Source organism: Cinclus cinclus, chromosome 3 (assembly GCF_963662255.1).
Source record: "Cinclus cinclus chromosome 3, bCinCin1.1, whole genome shotgun sequence".
Lineage (NCBI taxonomy): Eukaryota > Metazoa > Chordata > Aves > Passeriformes > Cinclidae > Cinclus > Cinclus cinclus.
Genome location: NC_085048.1, coordinates 63639108 through 63655416, shown reverse-complemented (window position 1 = coordinate 63655416; position 16309 = coordinate 63639108). Strand labels below are relative to the sequence as shown.

At 38.4% G+C, this 16309-nt stretch overlaps 1 protein-coding gene across 1 annotated transcript in view; it reads left to right on the top strand.

Annotated features, from left to right (window-relative positions):
- The window catches only part of PDE7B (phosphodiesterase 7B), a 78020-nt gene that overhangs the window by 39857 nt on the left and 21854 nt on the right, over positions 1-16309 (top strand). The window contains exon 2 of the mRNA XM_062488925.1: positions 3994-4077. Within this exon, the coding sequence (XP_062344909.1) occupies positions 3994-4077 (84 nt within the window). The remainder of the gene's footprint in view (positions 1-3993; positions 4078-16309) is intronic.

Below are 16309 nucleotides of genomic sequence, written 5' to 3'. Positions count from 1 at the left end.
ACAGCAGCCCTTGGGAGATGTCCCTGCTGGAACCTCTTGTGGCTGCTTGGCACCAGTGAGGGTGCAGCCCCTGGTGTTTGCTGCTGCAAATGTTCCAGCCTTGCATCTTCAACCCAAAGCAGTCAAGGAGAACCTGTACCCTGACCATTTCCCTTCGCCCTGCTTGTTTCATTTGGGAATACAATGAGCTGTCAAAATTTCCTGCCTCATTACCACAGAATTCCTTCCTTTTTCTCTAAAAAGGATTATTTTTCTAAAACTGCTAATTGCAGAAATTGTCAGAATGACTGCTTAGCCTGATTTTTAAGGTGGAGACAAAGAGATGTAAAAGTCTGGTGGACTGATGAAAGTCAGCCTCAAAGTCATCTGCCAAAGCAAAAAGGTAACATTGAGTGTGTTGCCATGAAAAGCCCTTACTTCTTGGAAATTAAAATCCATGTGATAAGTTGTATATCTGGTGCATTCCCTGTTTTTAGTCTCTCAGTTGAGTGTACTTAGCTGTCATTAAAAGTAATAGAGAAGTACATAAATATTTTCCAAATATGTGAGCCAAGAAAAAATGGAGAAAGGGAGGTGTGGTCGTTTTAGCCGACCACCACTTCCTAACTAATCTTTCTCTAATGATGTAGAGAGAGACTAGGTGGCACCTGGTGAAGTATTTTGAAATAACAGATTCATGAGGTAGAGCTATTTGATAACATCTTTGACTCATCAGAAACTTGCCTTCCCTCAGGATAAAGTTAATAATCATATAGGAGTATAAAGATTTTAGTGGCTTTTCCTAAGTCAGCAGGGATGAAGATTTATTCTGCATACAGATTCCTATAGTGCTACAGATAGCCCAAAATTATATTGTCTGTAAAAAATGTAAAATTGCACAAATAGCCAATTGGAGTCATCACTAACTTGTCATGACTTCAGTTCCTGGGCTTTGCTGGCTCAATGAAACTTATTCACATTTCTTACTAGTTGTATCCATAGCTCCATTGCTTTCCCTCTCTTTGCTGAAATAGCTTTGAATAGTGTACATAAGCATCTAAATTGGCTAGTCTGTAGCTTTATATGAGACAGCAGCACCATGGGAGGAAGTTGGGCTACCAGGAACATCCAGGTATTTGGGCCACAGAGCAGTTGGGACAGAAAAGGTGACAGCAGCAGTGAACTTAAAATAACTGTAGCTGTTAATACCTGGTATCTCCCAGCACTGTGTTATCCTCAAGTATCAGTAATACACTTCTGTGTCAAGGTCATCAATAAAAATTCTTTAGGACCATTCCCAGCATAAATTTTCTAAATATCATAGAGATCATGGAGTAACTGTTCCCAGGCGAAGTTTTCTTTTCAATGCACCATATTATCTTCTTGTTTTTAGTCTTCAGTTCTTGTACTCATCTCTTGCCTTCTCTTGTATGTTTAACGACGTCCATATGGTTGATTGCACTATAGTATTGCTTTCTTTTACCTTTGTCTAACAGTTAGCTATTTTATTTGAGGTAATTAAGTATCTTGTATGGTCTACTTTTGGTAAGCCCACCTTGTGTTTTCTTTGGTGTTACAGTTGTCTACCTACCTGTAGTGTTATATTCCTCAAAATTTCGGGTCATACTATTGAGATCAGAGTTTAGCAATCTTTTTGATACATGACTGTATATGATTTTCTCTAGTGCTATGGTACCTCCTTTGATTTTATATAGGCATATTATTTATGCCTAGGAAAAATATCAGTCTTGCTGGTTTTATAGTATCATAGACTTTGAGTGTTTTATTCAGATTTTTGGAATCCGGATTTCTCTCTTTTTTTCTTTGTGAATGTCTCTGCTGATACAGTCACAAGTGGCATGTTTATCAGTGTGTAATGCAGGGGATTACATGCAGATTCCTGTTAATTTATTGGTGCCTGCAGAAAAACAAAAGTGTCGGTCAAGACATGCTCTGAATTCACACCCGTTCTTAATTTGCTGATGCCTGTATTAGTAGCAGGCTCAAGCCTGCCTGATTTTTTTGAGTTTATATAATGTGCACCATATGCTTGCCATTCTTACTCTTTCTGCACACGTGAGCCAATCTGATGGGGTTACCTGTGGCAGAGAGCACTGCTTTTAAGTCTGGGTGCTGCTTCATCGGCTCTGACTTGTGGGTGCCAATGAATCTTGCATTGGTGTTTTACAAACTCTCCAGCTATTTGCTCCACCCTTCTACTCTTCAATGCAAGGATCATGGGGGCGGTGGGTTCATATACCTTCATTGCCACAATTACATTGCATGTAATTTTAAGCTGCTGATGAAGGTAGACCCATGGCATTACCGTGCCTTTGAAGTGGAACAGCTGAAGAGCAGGTAGAGGTTTGCACCTCCTGCCCCTGCTATCAGGAGGGGTAAGTGGGGTCAACAACAGCTTGAGTTGTTTTGGACTGGTTCCTTAGGGTGGTTGGCAAGCAGGAGCCGAGAACAGGGAACACATGTTCTCTCTCTGGGAACAAAAAAATCAAAGTGAAAGTAAGGGTTAGAGAACCTAGATATATATTTATAATCAAAAGTGACTGTGTTTGAAATATTCTTAATTTGCACGCGCTCTCTTGTGTCTTTCGTATCTCTAAGGACCCCTAGAGGGCACGGAAGTTTTTCTCCACCTCAAATATTTAACTTAATAATTCTACTTGGCTTTCTTCCCTTAAACATAATTGTAAGCACACTTTAAGTGAACATTAGATATATAAAAAAAAAAATACAAGCAGCATTTAACTAGGTCCTTCTTTTATGCTAAAAGGTGTTTTCTTGTTTTTAAACACAAGCAGTAGAAGCTAGCACTAGCAGCCAAATTCTGAAATTATTGTTGTTTAGATTAGTCAGATGCTATATTTGTATCCCAGAGGAAATGCAATTCAGACTAACTAAAAATTCATACTTTATTGCAAACTTTGAGAGGACTACAGTGTGAGCTGTGTAAGGATGTGCAGTGGGTATGCTTTCAACACTGCGGTCTCTGTTTTTATAGAAGAGGAATTAGTATGGTGAAGAACTAGAGTGCTCTAACTAGATCCTCAAAATCTCCAAACTTCATTTTACCTAAGAATTTTTAATATTTTGGTCTTGTTAATTGTCTGTAAAGAAACAATTGCATTGCACTACAAGATAGTTAAAATTACAGAAACAGAAGAATGACATCTGCTTTACCACTGCTTTCTGCCTACGTGGATATAGGTTTTGGAGCTCTTACTCATCTTGAGGAGCTTTTTTCTCCTTAAATTAATTTGGCCTATTTCATCAATATTACATGGTAAGTCAGGATCTAGTGCACAGCAGTACTAATTCTTAGTTTTGTGTTTGCACTTCATCATCTTGAAATACACAAACTGCTGCTCCAGAGTAATGCTTACCTGAGAACATCAAGTTTTCACTTGCATAAAACAGCTGCAATGTTTGAGGAGAAGGCTTGCATTTTCCAGAGTGCTCAAAGAGCAGAAAGCAGAACAAAAACAAACAAACAAACAAACAGACAAACCACCCACCTAAATGCAAAAACATCTTCATGCTTTTTGGGGGGGACTTTTTCATCAGATAATGATTTTGAGACCAGTCCCACAATTGTGGAGGTCATTTCGATTGTGGGCCTAGTTGAGGACTGGGACCTTTGCATGTGAAGCCGTGACATAGTCCTACCTGTTCTTGCCTGAGAAAATAAAAGCAGATGTTGGCACTTTTTGTGATGTAATGAGAGTCTACTTGCTGGGCAAGAAGTTGTTCAATAGGATAATGTGGTTTAATTCCAGCCAGCAGTGAAGAGTTTTTTGTGTCTTGGTTCTGATAAGAGGATCAGCTGTACCACTTTACCCAATTACCCAGGGATGTCATGGGAGATGATTTTTTGGACCTTAGTTTTCCCACTGGAGGAGTGTAATGTCGTCACTTTGTATTAAAAAATAGACCTAGATCAAAACAGCAGAGACAGGCAGCTGCCCCTTCTAATGTCTCTGGGGATTTTGTGTTTTGCAGGAGATGCACGGGTGAGAGGTCAGACAGGGGTTGTCTCCGAGCGCCGTGGCTCCTACCCATTTATAGACTTCCGTCTTCTTAACAGTAAGTTCAACCCTTCTTTCAGGTCTGTATTTAAATAAAAACAAATAAAAATCTCTATTGAAAGTATATGAACCAAACAATCTCATTTCATACATATCTGTAGCTCAGCTGTCTTCACACAGTCAGCATTAATTCCATTATTTCCACTCAGTATCTGGCTGTGAAATATTTTGTTTGTATGAATAGTCCATAATGTTCAATCTGTCAAATGTAAATACAGTAGGGCCATAGTGTGTGCTAGGGAAGGAGCAGGGGCAGTTCAGAATTAAAAAGATAAACCTCTGTGTCCTTTAGCCTCTTAGACAACAGTTGGAACAGATTTATGTGAAGCTGTTATCCGGTCATATAGAATTGGCACAGAAGGGGAGCATGTGACAGCACTGACCAGTGGTTTACAATAACATTAATTTTTCCAACAATTAGAACCTAATCCAAAGCCCCATGGAGTCTTCTCATTGACGTCAGTGGATTTTGGGTCAGGCCAACAGTGAACATCTGTTAAAAATAATCTTAACCTCATTTTGATTGAAGTTATTTTGCCACTGTTGTAAAAAAAGGACAGTAAATATAAAAAAAGTAAAAACAAATTGAGACCCTGTCGGGGTTTTTTTCACCTAATGGATTCTCTATACTGATGCAAACCCATTAGCAAGTGTGTAAAAATAAAATAAAATAAAACAGTGACCACTTAGTCTTGGGCCCTGTAACACCCAACCTGGATGCTGTGTTAACTTAAGTGTTCAGACATAGGCAGATTTCAATGTGTCCTTGTGTACTCCACAGGCAACCTTTGGATAAACTATTATTCTCTGTCTTCATCAAAACAGACTGGAACTCTGACACTTTCAGTGCTGACATTGTCATGTTTCAAGAGATTGTGCTTTTCATCAAAGAGCAATTGTCAAACCAAAGTTTGAATTCTCTCCTCTTTGTACCTCCTTGTCTGGGTGCCTGGGGAAGGAGAAAGGAGAAGGAAGCGGGGAGGGGAGCAGGGAGGAAGCAAAGCAGGAAAGCTGACTTGGAGTCAGGAGTGAAGAGGAGCTGGGGAGGGGAGGGATTGGGATCTCTGCAGCATGGGCTACATTCACCCATGCTGGCAGAGTTACTGACACCCAGCAACGTGCTGCTATCAGTCTTGCTGATGAAAGGTGTTTTCTGGGTTGTAAGTCCATCAGAGAGCTTGCTATGACTGAGGAAGAAAGACATAAGGGGTAAGATGCATCCATCAGTTTTCCAGTTTTTCCATCACTTTTCCCAGGGCAAAGGGAATAACTTACTGGTTGAACAGAGTTTTGAGGACAATTTAGTTCTGACTTGCCAATGAATAGCATGAAGAAAAATCAGGTGTAGGCTAGCTGGAAATATCACTGATCATGCATGCCCTTATAAAGACTGAGAGAAAATAAAGTTCTTTTTATTCATGAAGAAGAAGTGAATATATATTCATGTTCAAATGTCACTAAATTAATTATTTCCTTTTTATTCTGAATACATACACATTATGGAAAATTCCATTTTTGTATTTTTCCTTCTCCACGAGTAAAGAAACTGAAAACTTTTCAGTTTCCTTATCCGTGGAAAAGGAGGAACAAAAGAATGATTTCTTTTTTTTTTTTCCTGGCAATAAGGCTTTCACTTTTAGCCCCTGTACATGAATCCTGCCATCGTCCAGATCCTGCCAGTTTCTGGGAAATGCTGGTGCTGTCCGTGGGCTTTGTAAGGAGATATCCATGGTGAGGGATACTCTGGTGAATACTCAGCCTCTGATCATGCTCGGAGCAGGGCACTCCTTTTAACCCCGCTAAAAGTAACTGCTGAACCTAAAAATGGTACCTCTTTGTGTGTGCACCTCTGGTCCAGCAGGGTTGAGCATCTGGGGTTCTATGCTCCCATGCTCTCTGTCACTGAGACCTCCAGCTTACTCGTTTTACTGCTTTTCCATAATCTGAAATAAGTCTGTATGGCTGATCATGATCTCTGTAAAGGAAAGCAGTGATCCTAATTTTTGATTTCCCATGGTTTTTAGTTCTTTATATATTTGCCATTTTCTCTCTAAAGAGTAGTGTTGCCATAATTTTTCAGTGCAAAACGAAGTGAGATTTCTAGATACTTGACTACTGATTTCATAGCTGGCAAGTGCATTGGGCCTGGCTCACTTGGTGACCTACGAGTAAATTAAGATGCTCAGTGTCAGAGCATGCAGATGTGTTTTGCTAGGAAATAAACAAGCTTTTGTAATATTTGTTCATCTACATCTGCCTGTTAAATCCATTTCTGCTGTGCGGAAGTAGCAAAAAACATAAGCACATAAGCAGCAAAAAACACGGTACGGCACATCCTATCAAAAAGAAGTATGTATAAATGTCACTACTGCACACTTTCTTGAAAAGTACCCAACTAATATTTGCAGTAAAATTTTGTCGCATGTTGCATTTGTTTGGGGGCAGTAACTGGCAGGCATCAACTGTATACAGAAAGATATTAGAGTGAGGGAGGGAAGAGGCAGAGGAAATTTTTTAGTAAATATCCTCAGAGGTCATAAACAAATGCAGCATAAACATTACTCCATCTTCTCACTAACAAACTGAGCTTAAATAGCAATTGTTCCATCTCACATCTGAAATACAGTACCAGCCTTGTTTTAAAGTAAGGGAAAACACTGAAGCTCATTCTTGAACAGAGTTGACATCCATTATGTAAATTCATATGCAAAAAAAAAACCAGGGCATTGATATTTAATGTCAGACTAAAGGTTACTTACATCTAACTTTTTTTTAGTGTACTTGCAGATTCAGTCAAGTTAGTCTGTTAAGGGTTAACGCTGAGTAAACCACATATTCTGTTTTTTCTGGAGTCCTACAGTAAAAGACTGTGTAACTTAAGACACCATGAGGTCTTTTTGGGTAGGAAAACTTCCTACACTCTGAAAATGGGATCTTCTGTAGCCCTGATCAAAGCCAACTGGATTAATGTTGGCTTCTTGCTGTTTGAGTCTGTGATGCCATCTACTCATTCCTCCAGTGACTCTCTGCAGTGTATATCTATATAAATCTAGTGTTGCTTCACCTTGTCTTTGCCAGGCTGTCAGGACCGTGAGGATTTTTCAGAATCCTGTCTAGGGGGGATGCAGGGCTTTAGTGTCTTCCTGTCTTTTCTCTGTCTTGGTGCAAGCTTTCCTAGGCAAAGTGGCACTGGTGGGTTTGGGGACTATTAAGATAACTCCGGAATACCAAATTGAACATAAAATACCCCTGTGTCACCAAGAACTCCTTGTTTCTGTTTTCTGAGGAGTGAATGTTTGCCCCAGCCCATAGAGTTAGTCCTTCAGCTTGTGGAGACCTGTGTGACTTACCAGATTCTGTTCTGTGTTGATGGCAGCGAGTCAGAAGCTTGAGGGAAAGCCATGTAGCAGCTCCTCCCATGTGGGGAAGTTGTGGCAGCCGCTGCTTGTTGTCAGCCTGGTGCAGAGACCCACTGGGGGCAAGTCCACCAACCCTCCTTCTGTCCTGATAGGGCAGCCAAGCCACCTTCTCCCAGTGGCTCCTGACATCCCCCAGAGAAAAATAAGCCACTCATGACAGACTTGAGGCTCCCCGTTCACTAGGAGGCTTAATGAACCAATATCAGACTTCGCAAACTCCTAAAATAAGAGATACTAATTTTGCATAGGAAAATAGGGGGAGAGTTCTCTCTTCAATTAATTCCAAACAAAACCTCACGAATTTTAGAAAATTTTGACTCCGAACTCGGTAGCTCAAGCTTGAAACTGAACCTGGTGCTGGTTGAAAATGATGTTGGCAGCTCATTTCTTCCGTGCTTCAGTGAATTGAATGAAACTTACTGTGTTCACAGGAGAGAAAAGGAGTTAAACTGAATATTTGCAGGGTAATAATTTAGAATTCAAAACACTTCTGCTGTGAAAATTAATCCAATTTTCCTGTTAGCAGAGTGTAGTTTGGATTTGAGGAATAAAGGAGCATAGCTATGGTAAGCAATAATTTAGTTCTCTGATTCACAAAGTTGCTCAGTGAGTCATTGAAGCAGATCCCACCAATGACTAATATGCATTGATTTAAAAGGATTTCATTATCTCATTATGAGTTTTTTGGTGACTGTGACAGTATACTTTGTCGTTGCCTTAACTCAAAGTTTGAGGGAATTCCTTGTGATAAATCTGGACTTGTAGGTAAACATGCAGCAGTAAGCAAGACCTCACCCAACTGCAGTTATGTTAGATACTTTGTTTCACTGCCAGGTTCAATCAAGTAGAGTAACAAAATAACATAGTTTACAGCTGAGATAAGTAACTTGTTATTTACAAACATGCTTGTCAAGCAAGTCGGAAGAGAACAAGGTTCTTAAGACTTAAATTCTCCAGTTCCCATCTTGTTTATGCTAAGCTTTTATGTGGATTAAATTTTGGCTTGCAAATGACAAAATTATTAGCCTTTAATTGACTATATTTAATTCACTTCTTCAGTTTTCACTTCAGTATTTCTATATGTGACCTGCAAATTGGAGTCTCTGTACCCAAATGGTGTTACCCAGAGAGATATCTGTTTTCTTACGCCTTGCACAACAGGAACACAGAGTGGGATCTGAGAATATGTAAAATGTCAAAACATGTCTGTAGACATTCCAAAGGTATGTCTCTGTGTTACTTAGGATCTTGATGTTTTTGTGCAGGCAGAAGTTGCGTCCAAAAGAACCCCACCTGCTTTAAGCTTAGCTTGGCAAATTAATTTATTACAGATTCTATACTTTGTACTCCAGATGGTGATAAATGGTAGTATTAGGTAACGTTCTGTCTCCATCCTTGATTTGCTGTCTGATCTGAATCAAGCAAAATACTCTCGTTTTCAATTTGTTTGCAAATAAAGTGAATTCATCACATCCTTTGCAGGCATGTGATGAATTAGGTATTGGAGAAATGAAACGTGTTGTCAGGATTAGTAAGGGAAGATATGAAGTCATGAAAATGTCTCCATCTCAAAGAATCAAAGTCTGTGGGCATTTGAATCTGTGATTTCTGCCTGTCCACAGAAGGGTCTATTGTAAAATTTACATTCATTTTTGGGTTCGAATTTTGAACACTCCAGGGCTTTCAGGTAGGGCCCGTCTCCAGGGAAAATAAAACTTAACCGCAGCCACCAACCCAAAACTGAACCATCAAGTAACCCGAACCCAACTGAGTGAGGTTAAAAAGAGTTTGGTTAAGTGCCTTGTTTTGTTGCCTTTGGCAAGAAAAAGAAGTGGGAGTGAGAGATGCCTTTTTAGATATTTCTGACCTAGGTTAAATTAGGACACTAAAAGTCTTGTGAGGAAGTTTCAAGGGCTGACTGGATTACTGAGATCCCAGCCCAGCCTGTGGAGATGAGTCCAAAGTTCCAGATGGCTTTTAAATTAGAAAGGGAGAAATCTTATGAGGTCTGAATTATTTCTATGTAGTATCTCCCCTAGTTCCTCATGGATAAGCCTATCCAAAAGATACTCATCAACATCCCTAAGACACATAGGCTTCTTAATCCAGTTGGCTTGTTTGAATTGGATGAACATTTCCAGAACTGGTCTGCCTGTGGCCTTGCTATCAGTTACCTATTCAAGAAAGAGAACTTGGAATCCTCCTAATATTTCAGTGCAGATTGTTCTCTTTTCCATTAACTCCTTGCTATATTAAAAAATTCTTCCTGTCATTGGAAGTCAATACAGTTCACCCTTCTCATCAAATAATAGCAAGGGGGTGTTTTTAGAGGAAGAGTTTGCAATTTTGTATTTTTCTAAGTGTTGTTGTGTGCAAAATTTAATAACAGAGATTGTTTGAAAAGTATAATCTACTTCCTGCCATTCATGTTCCTTGTTTAGCTTTAATGCCACATCTGCAGAAAAATTAAAGCCAGAATGTAAAACTGATAGATGCACATGCCCTAATATGCTAACAAAATGCATCATTTAGGGTTATGAATGCTTCAGGAAGTCTCAAGACAAAGAAAAGCAAGCAAAACAAACAAAAAATTACATGCGCTTCACACACAACGTCTTAGTGAACACTGACCTGTTACACAGATTTGTAACTTATTCTTTTAGTACAGACTTGTGATTCAATTAATTGAAGATGTCCCTTTAAAAGTTGCCAAATTTTGTGTGACCCATTCTGCCACCTCACCTTCTCTTCCTTGATTAGAAAAGGGAAAGGATGTACTGAAGATAACACTGAGTATACTTTCCAAATGACAAGAGGAAAAGAAAGAACAAGGAGAAGGGATCATTAAAATGATAAATGAAAGTTGGGTTTGCTGTTATTACAGGTTATGTTGTTTTTTTCTCAAGGGGAGTGAAGGAGGAGGGGATACACTGTTTCCTGTTGGAGAAACTGTAATCAGCTATAGAACATTCACAGTTTTAGGAAGGAAAGGTCCTGGCTGCTGTACAAAAACTGAAGTGGGAAAGCAAAGGTTCATAATGAAATGATAATGCGATTGTGACAAAACAGAAAATAACATTTACTTAGAACTTGGAGGAGGCTTAATAAAAAGATGCCAAAATGTTTGTTTGCATTAAGATGAGTGATAACCCAAATTAAGACTTCAAACTGTGATAAGAAACACATCTAATTAATCTTAAATTTGGATTTAATCTATTCCTCTTCCTTCTTCTGTTATCATGGCTAATATTCTGTTACTTAAGTGGTCTTTGAAGCCCTAATGTCTCCCAAATTTTTTGTAATAGGATTATTCCATATATTAATGGGATTATCAGCATAATTCTTAAATTCTGTATTCTCTTTCAAACAGTATCAAAAAGAATGTATTTTGGGATGGGGAGGAAACTGCATGACTGGTGTTCTTCAAGATGCCAACAATTTTTCAGAAACTTTATGAGTTGGAAACTCATCTGGTACAAGCCACCATCACTTCAAGTGATGTTCAAAGAAGAGGAAGCTCCAAAGCCAGGTCACCTAGAAAGGTGGTTTCTCAGAACCTCTCACACTAACCAGAGAAGCATGAGTACCTCCTCTGTAAACAGGGCTTTGCATTGGTTTGGTGCACTTGTGCACATGGTTGCAGAACAAAACTTTTACTCAGAAGCAGAATTTTAAAGTTCTTTTCTATCCTTCTAATTTTGTGCTTTTCTCTGATGTGTTCAGGGTCCCTCTCTTTCTCACAGCTTCTTCCAAACTGAAAAAAAGCTTACTCCTCTAAAGAGAAATAATGCGTTTGCAACCTATATGAACAATGGCAACTAACAAAGAGCACTTGATCTCTAAAAACTAATTTGATTGGAAGTCAAGGAATAAAGAATATTTTAGACTTTATAGAAGCAAGTAAAAACAAAGTTTTTATAACACAACTTTTTTTGAATTCCATATATTCTGAGGAAGCCTCATGAGGATTTCTGCATTTACAAGACTTCAGTACAATACTTTTTTATCTGTAGGTATGATATAGTGCAAGGTCTTCATCTCAGTCTTCTTAGTTACAGTGATCAGTGTATATTCAAAAGATAAAACTGACACAATCTTACCATATTTGAATCAATCCTGTTTGTTACTCTCTTACACCAGCCAGTTAGTTTCTTGCACAGATGAGACTTAAAACTGGAGTATTCATCAGAGCTCCTTGGTCCTTCTATACTAGACTGAAAGCTTTTAAGTGACAGTCCTTCCACATGGGCTTGTGGTGGTTTGTGCATTTTCTCAGGCCTTTCTTCAAAACTTCAGTGTTTTCCTTCTGAAGGCTATTTGGACTACAAGGTGAAACATACCCAGAACGCTTAGACCCGGCAGAGAGAAGAGGTTTTCTGTTCTTCTAGTTGACAAGTGCTTTCTCCAAAATTCAAATATAAAACATTAAGTTTGTTATTAATTTTTACATCACCTGTATTAGTTCAGCTACCTGTACCAATGCTGCTGGACACTATGATAAATCTGTAATCTAAGAAGATACTAGGAAGGCACAGCAGTTTTTTTCTGTCACCAATGTTATGCACTCTCCTGTGTAAGAAAAATTCAGCCACCAAGCATGCAGTGAATATGTCAAACAAGACTTCAGTAAAGGTGATCTAAATGCATGGCATAGTTTTACATGCAAAAAAAAGGACAAACACCAGTTATTCCTCCTCAGTCAATTACATACCTATCAGGCTCACAAAGAGAAGTTTTCTAACTAGCTCTCAAGCCAGGAACCAGTGCAGAAAATTTTAAGACCAGAGACAAATTGTTTCCCAGAGTCCTCGCAGTTTGCAGACTGTCCAGACCTTAGATTGCAGGACTCACCCTCTCACCTTATCTTCCAGATATCCCAGCACTTTGCCTGGCTCTTCAGGCATACAGTGGCTCTGTATAAAGTGGCTGTGTATGTGCCTTTGCACCCTCAGAAGAGGAAAGGGTATATAAATTGTATGAGTCAAAGGCAGCTGCTTGAGGACCTGATTTTTTCTGCATCTTTTCAAAAAGAAGGAAAAAAAATCCCTTTTCTGAATCAGTTCATTTTTAAAAATGAATAAATCCTTTTTTATCCACTCATGCTGCTGGGTGACCTGTTTTTATTGTATGCTGAGATGCAATATAATAACAAAAGCCAGTACCGTGAAGAAAAACTCAGAGGCTTTATTTGAATGCATAACACAGTTTGTTTACTTTGAAAGAACAGTAACAATGTAATGAATGTCTGATGCAGAGTTAAGTACATCCTTGTCCAAATTTGATTTATGTGATCATTTCTGGATGTTAACCATTGTTAGCATAACCTCCATCATTTTTATATTCATGCTGCCTGTGGGCACGTGCTAGCGCAGCAGTGGGAAAGAAATGTGAAATAAAACTGGTAGCAGTTCCCAGTGCAGGAAAAGTCTTTTCCTGAAATAACAGAGGTTGGTGTGTAGTGAGCCATAGATCAATTTAAGGCGAGAAGATCAGAGTAACTGGAGGAGCTGTGTTGGGAGAAAGAAGGCAGCCATTGATTGCTGCAGCTTATTAACCTCTTGAGGGCCACGTGCAGTAATGCAGATATCATCCATGGTCTGCTGGTGTGTATGTGCGTGATGTGGTTATCAAATTACCTGAAGAAAAATGCAGCCACTTTGCTTGCCTTCTAAAACACAAGACATATGTTGCAACCTCTGCCTGCCTGAGCTTTTGAAGGCAGCAGTTGAGCTTTGTGAGGAGTGCTTGTATAACCACATCTGTGAACATGTATGTAATTCATACAAGATGTCTGTGTAATTCATACAGTAACTTTGTTCAGCGTACAAAGGAGGGTTTCTGCAGCCCCTGTGCTAGGCAGTAACTCTGTAGCATGAGAAGAGGCATCTTTTAAGAGATGGAGTTTTTTTAGGTAAGCAAAAAGTTCAGAAGTTGCCACAATGCCTAAAGTTAAACGGAGTTCTCGAGGGAAGTTTTATGGGTATAAACAAAAGACATTCTTGTTTGTCTTTCACGTTCATTTCAAATTTGCACATAATTACTAAATCCTTCCCATGTGAGCTTTGCAGATCATAGTCTTTAACCAGATGCTGTAGCATATGTTTTAGTATCCATACATCCATATAGCATATGTTTTGGTAACCATAGTACAACAGCTAAAGTTCAGGGATATCTGCAGTAATATTTTTGATTCATTTACTTTGTACTTCAATTTCACCTGAAGGCACTGTATGACTTGCATCATGTGTCATCATCAAAATTTTGTATTTACAGTTTAAATTGAAATTTACAGTTGTCAGTAAAGAAGTAGTATGTTCAGTATTTTGCTGTAAGTCATTCACATAAACCCTTAATTTCATCTTAAAACTGCATCTTGATTTTGTGTCAGCTGGTGGATACCATATGCTGGGAATGACTCTTTGCTTTTGGGATATTCAGATGCAACTGCTGAACTGAGGGAAGAATTTGTGCTCATTTTTACTGCATCACTTTTGGCTCTTTTGTTCTAATTAACCTTTTTTTCTCAACTTCGTATAGTTGTGCTTTTTTTTTTTTGTTTGGCATTGATCTTGGAAGGGGAAAGAGAAAATGCTGGTGAGATTATACTTGTTTGCGGGGTGTTGTGCTCAGAGAAGGACAGCGTTTTAGTTCAATTTTATGGAATTCACCATCATAAAATACATTATTGTGGATGTCACAGTAATCTGAGATGGGTCATAGCAATCAGTTGGTAAGTCCTGTGATTCAAAGGCAAATCATTATTACTGAAATGACCCAAAGGATGTGATTTTAATGTGATATTCTTTTAAGCTGACATCTTAAGAGTTTGCATGTAGATAGCCTGTAGTGCTGGATTTGGGTTGTTCTGTCAAGAGCCCAGTTTTGAAAATACATTTGCTACAATTCTTTATCAGTATAATGAACTTTTTCCCTTATGAATGGAAATACAGAACAGAATATTGTGGGCAATCTTTTTTTGTATAATATATTAAGATACAGCACTCACCTGAAGCATCAAGTCAGGTTCAGGGGCACTGTCTGCTGATGACTAAATTTGAATTGAGACCCATGACAAACATACAGAGCAATGGGCAGCAAGTTTGATGGTTCAATTCAGAAAATATGTTTCATAATAAGAAGGTACTTGTTTCCATCTGATGTGTTTGTGCTTTGGCAAGTATTATTTATGATACTGAAATGATCTGGTAATCCAAAGGATAAAATAACTATTTCTTCATAATCCAATGTACAGCTGCCTGTTGGGACTCAGGCCAAACCTTCACCTTCAGATCATCCACAGCAGCTCTATGTGCGAGTTTTTAAAGACTCTCAGTTTAAGAGAGTGTAGGTGGTGATTTCAGTCATGTGTCTTTAACTGAAAAAAACCCCAGATATTAACTTAGATTAAAATTAATGGGAGCAACTTCTAATTTTTAATGTAAAAAAGTGAAGTTTTTTGTACTTTAAAATTTAAACTTGTTACCTGAAAGTAGTGACTGTTTGTGGTTTAAGATGGAAATAGAAAAGTTGGAAAGTCGAGAAAGAGCTAACACAAGTTTAAAAAGTGAATTTCTTTTAAGAGTGTTTTGTTGTCCGGGAATTAAACTGAATGCCTGCCATTTCATAGCAGCTCTATTTAAATGAAAATAAATAAGAAAACATGTCTACTGGTTCCTCCACGGTTTGCTGCCACTGGGTAACTGTTCACACCTACATTAGTCACTCCTTCAACAGGCCATGAAATTGTTCCAGCTTTTAAAATGTGTGAGAAAATCAAGGCAGGTGCTGGCACATCATAAATAAAAACCTGACCCTCAGGCTGGTACAGTAGTGGTGTTGTTATTCTTTGCATTCTGGAAACCACATGGCTTGTCAAGTTGCAATGAAATTATTTTGTGTTTTTATATTATTAAAACTCAGGTCTTTGGACTGCACATGAGAACCATGAGGCTTACTGGTGTTGGAACTTGTATTGATACTCAGTACATAAGGATGGCTTATTTTTGATGTTATTACTGACTTTGGGCTGCTCAGTAGCAGTTGGATTACTCAATAAGGAAGAAACTTGCCACAGAGGGTGCTTGCGCATCTGCTGTTACAGAAATCAAATCCTGAACCATCCATGATCCAAAAAAACTGTAGTGACTTCTCTGAAAATCCTCTCAGAATAACACCACTCATAGAGACAGCAGACAAAGTGATATTTTAGTTTCCCAGCAGAACAAGCATTCAGTGTTTTTTTCATAAAAAGAGATGGAAGAATAGAGAGCAGAGTCATCTTCAGTGTGTGGATATTTTTTCCTGAGCTCTTACTTAAACCTGAAATCCAATGAATTGCTATGGAGCTTCTTAACTCAAGAAATAATTACTGTTCTCTCAAAGAACTGTTTAATCTTCAGTTTCTTACAAGGTTTATCTTACAAATAAAACTGTATTGAATCCTGCTACTTTCAACCAACTTTCCAGTTTCTATCCTCTCTTTTTTCCAAAACTTATGTCAGACTGCAGAATGAAAACACCACAACTGAATGTAAGGTTATGTTAAAAGTTCAAATGAAATTACCTAAACCATTATGAGTTTTAGAAAGCCTCCATGTTTTTTCTTGCTAACAATAAGGTAACATAATTACTCTAATTAGTGATTTAATCACTGTATAAAAACTGCCTTGGTTTTTGTCTCACATTTAACCCCATATGAAAATGTCCTAATACAGCATTAGGGAATTAGAATTATCCTGGTACTGAGTGAAAAGGACATATTCTGTTGTGTAACCAGAAATGCCTGTATTATCTGAGTATACATGCTTTCCT